Raw genomic sequence first — 1,750 nt, forward strand, 5'->3', positions numbered from 1 at the left:
CAACATCTTCCACTTCCAAGAAAACATCACCCCTTTTCCGTGCCTCCTCTCTTACTCACAAAGAAACTTCTCGGAATGACACGGCAGCTCACTGGGGCTGGCAAGGACCTGACATAAAAAAACTCCATAAATTCAAGTCATGGTGAAGGTGCAAACACGGACCTCGATGAAAGGCACCTCCTTCTGGAGGGGCTCAACAGCTTTGGGAACCCAGATGTGCACATTTCTATTTTGGGGACAGGAAAGTGTCATTTGGTGACATTTTGGTGACATTTTGGTGACATTTTTTCACCTGACCCAGGTAGTAAAGAAGAAAGGTAGGTGTTGAAATCATTTCAGGGTGAAATGCTCTAGTTTTTCAGGAGATTGCAAACTCAGGACCGTGCTCCTCTTGCGCATCAAGATGCCCCTGAGCTCCGGCATTTGTCCGTCTGCACGTTATTCCAGCGTCCGTTAGCAGAGCCTGCAAAGCAAGTGAGCTGCATCAGGTTGCATCAGCTTGCCTTTGCCATGGGCTAAGYGTGAACCTGGACACAGACCCGAGTCCTGAGACAGCTGGAAAGTTCAGGTCCACTGACCGATGAGACCGAGAACGTGAGTCCAGACGGACCTACGGAAGGGCTCCTCGGGAAGACCCGCTCTGGAAAAAACGAATTAAGAAGAGCTCTCGCTGTGAGCGCGCTTCTCCTCCCAAACCACGGTGCCTTCAAAAGCAGCGGAGCCGGCTGCGAAGCTGGAATTAGCAAAACCAGGAAAGGTGACTCCTTCAAGGGGAGGAGAAGACTCTTCCTGCGGCACCGTTCGGCACCGTTCTGCAGAACCATTTGTAGAACGAACTTCTGCCTGCCGCAGCCAAGCGCATCCTTCCTTTGAACAGCCGGAGCTCTGGAGACGTGTCTGAGCGAAGGTTTGGGCTGAGCTCGCTTTTTCCAAGCCGGGGCACCAAGCGGAACGGAAGCAACGCCCAACCCTCGGCCAACAAGGATCTCTCCAGCGGAGTCCTCAAGCGCTAAAGAAAGAAATAGGCTTTTTCTGGAAAAAAGTGAAAAGGTAGAAGGAGACGGAGAAGAAAAAACCAAAAGACGCTTATTTTTCCCTCGATTTCCAGGGGTTTTCACAACATCGGAGGGACACCGTGCGTCTTCCGCAGCGTCGCACGTCGCCTCGCAGCTGCCGAGGCGGAAGACGGGCAAGAGGACGCCGTAAAAGCAAAAAAAAAAACCTCGCCAGATTTTCGATAGGATTACGGAGACGCTCGGCACAAATCGGGCTTCACCGAGAGCCGCCCGAGCGCGAACCAGGGCAGAAGAGGGACGACACGGAAGAAGCGTCGGAAAAAAGGGCCCCAAGCGAGATGCGAAGGAGACGGATTTCGCCCCGGCTGGCGGGAATGCGGCGGGAGCAAAACTGTCTCCCTTCGGTTCATCCGAATGAAAGCAAAGGGTTTTCCTCGCGCATTATTCCGGTTATGGAATTCTGCTTGGATTTCCGGCATCATGCTATTAAATATTTCATCTATATTTTATATACTATCGCGGTAAATTATTTTGCTGCTGCTGCCTCCAAAAGGCCCCGCGTGTTACACCCACTGCTGCCCACAAAGGGCCCCGCGTGTTACACCCACTGCTGCCCACAAAGGGCCCCAGGTGCTGCCCCCACTGCTGCCATCAAAGGGCCCCACGTGCTGCCCCCACTGCTGCCCCAAAAGAGCCCTGGGTGCTGCCCCCACTGCTGCCCACAAAGGGCCCCA

At 53.6% G+C, this 1,750-nt stretch overlaps 1 protein-coding gene across 1 annotated transcript in view; it reads right to left on the bottom strand.

The window, feature by feature from the left end:
* Positions 1-398: 398 nt before the first annotated feature.
* The window catches only part of LOC112963691, a 16,145-nt gene continuing 14,793 nt past the window's right edge, over positions 399-1,750 (bottom strand). The window contains exon 5 of the mRNA XM_026061002.1: positions 399-463. Coding sequence (XP_025916787.1) covers positions 399-463 — 65 coding nt within the window. The remainder of the gene's footprint in view (positions 464-1,750) is intronic.

The sequence above is a fragment of the Apteryx rowi genome, unplaced genomic scaffold, assembly GCF_003343035.1.
Source record: "Apteryx rowi isolate R43461 unplaced genomic scaffold, aptRow1 scaffold_1733, whole genome shotgun sequence".
In the NCBI taxonomy this organism is placed as follows: domain Eukaryota; kingdom Metazoa; phylum Chordata; class Aves; order Apterygiformes; family Apterygidae; genus Apteryx; species Apteryx rowi.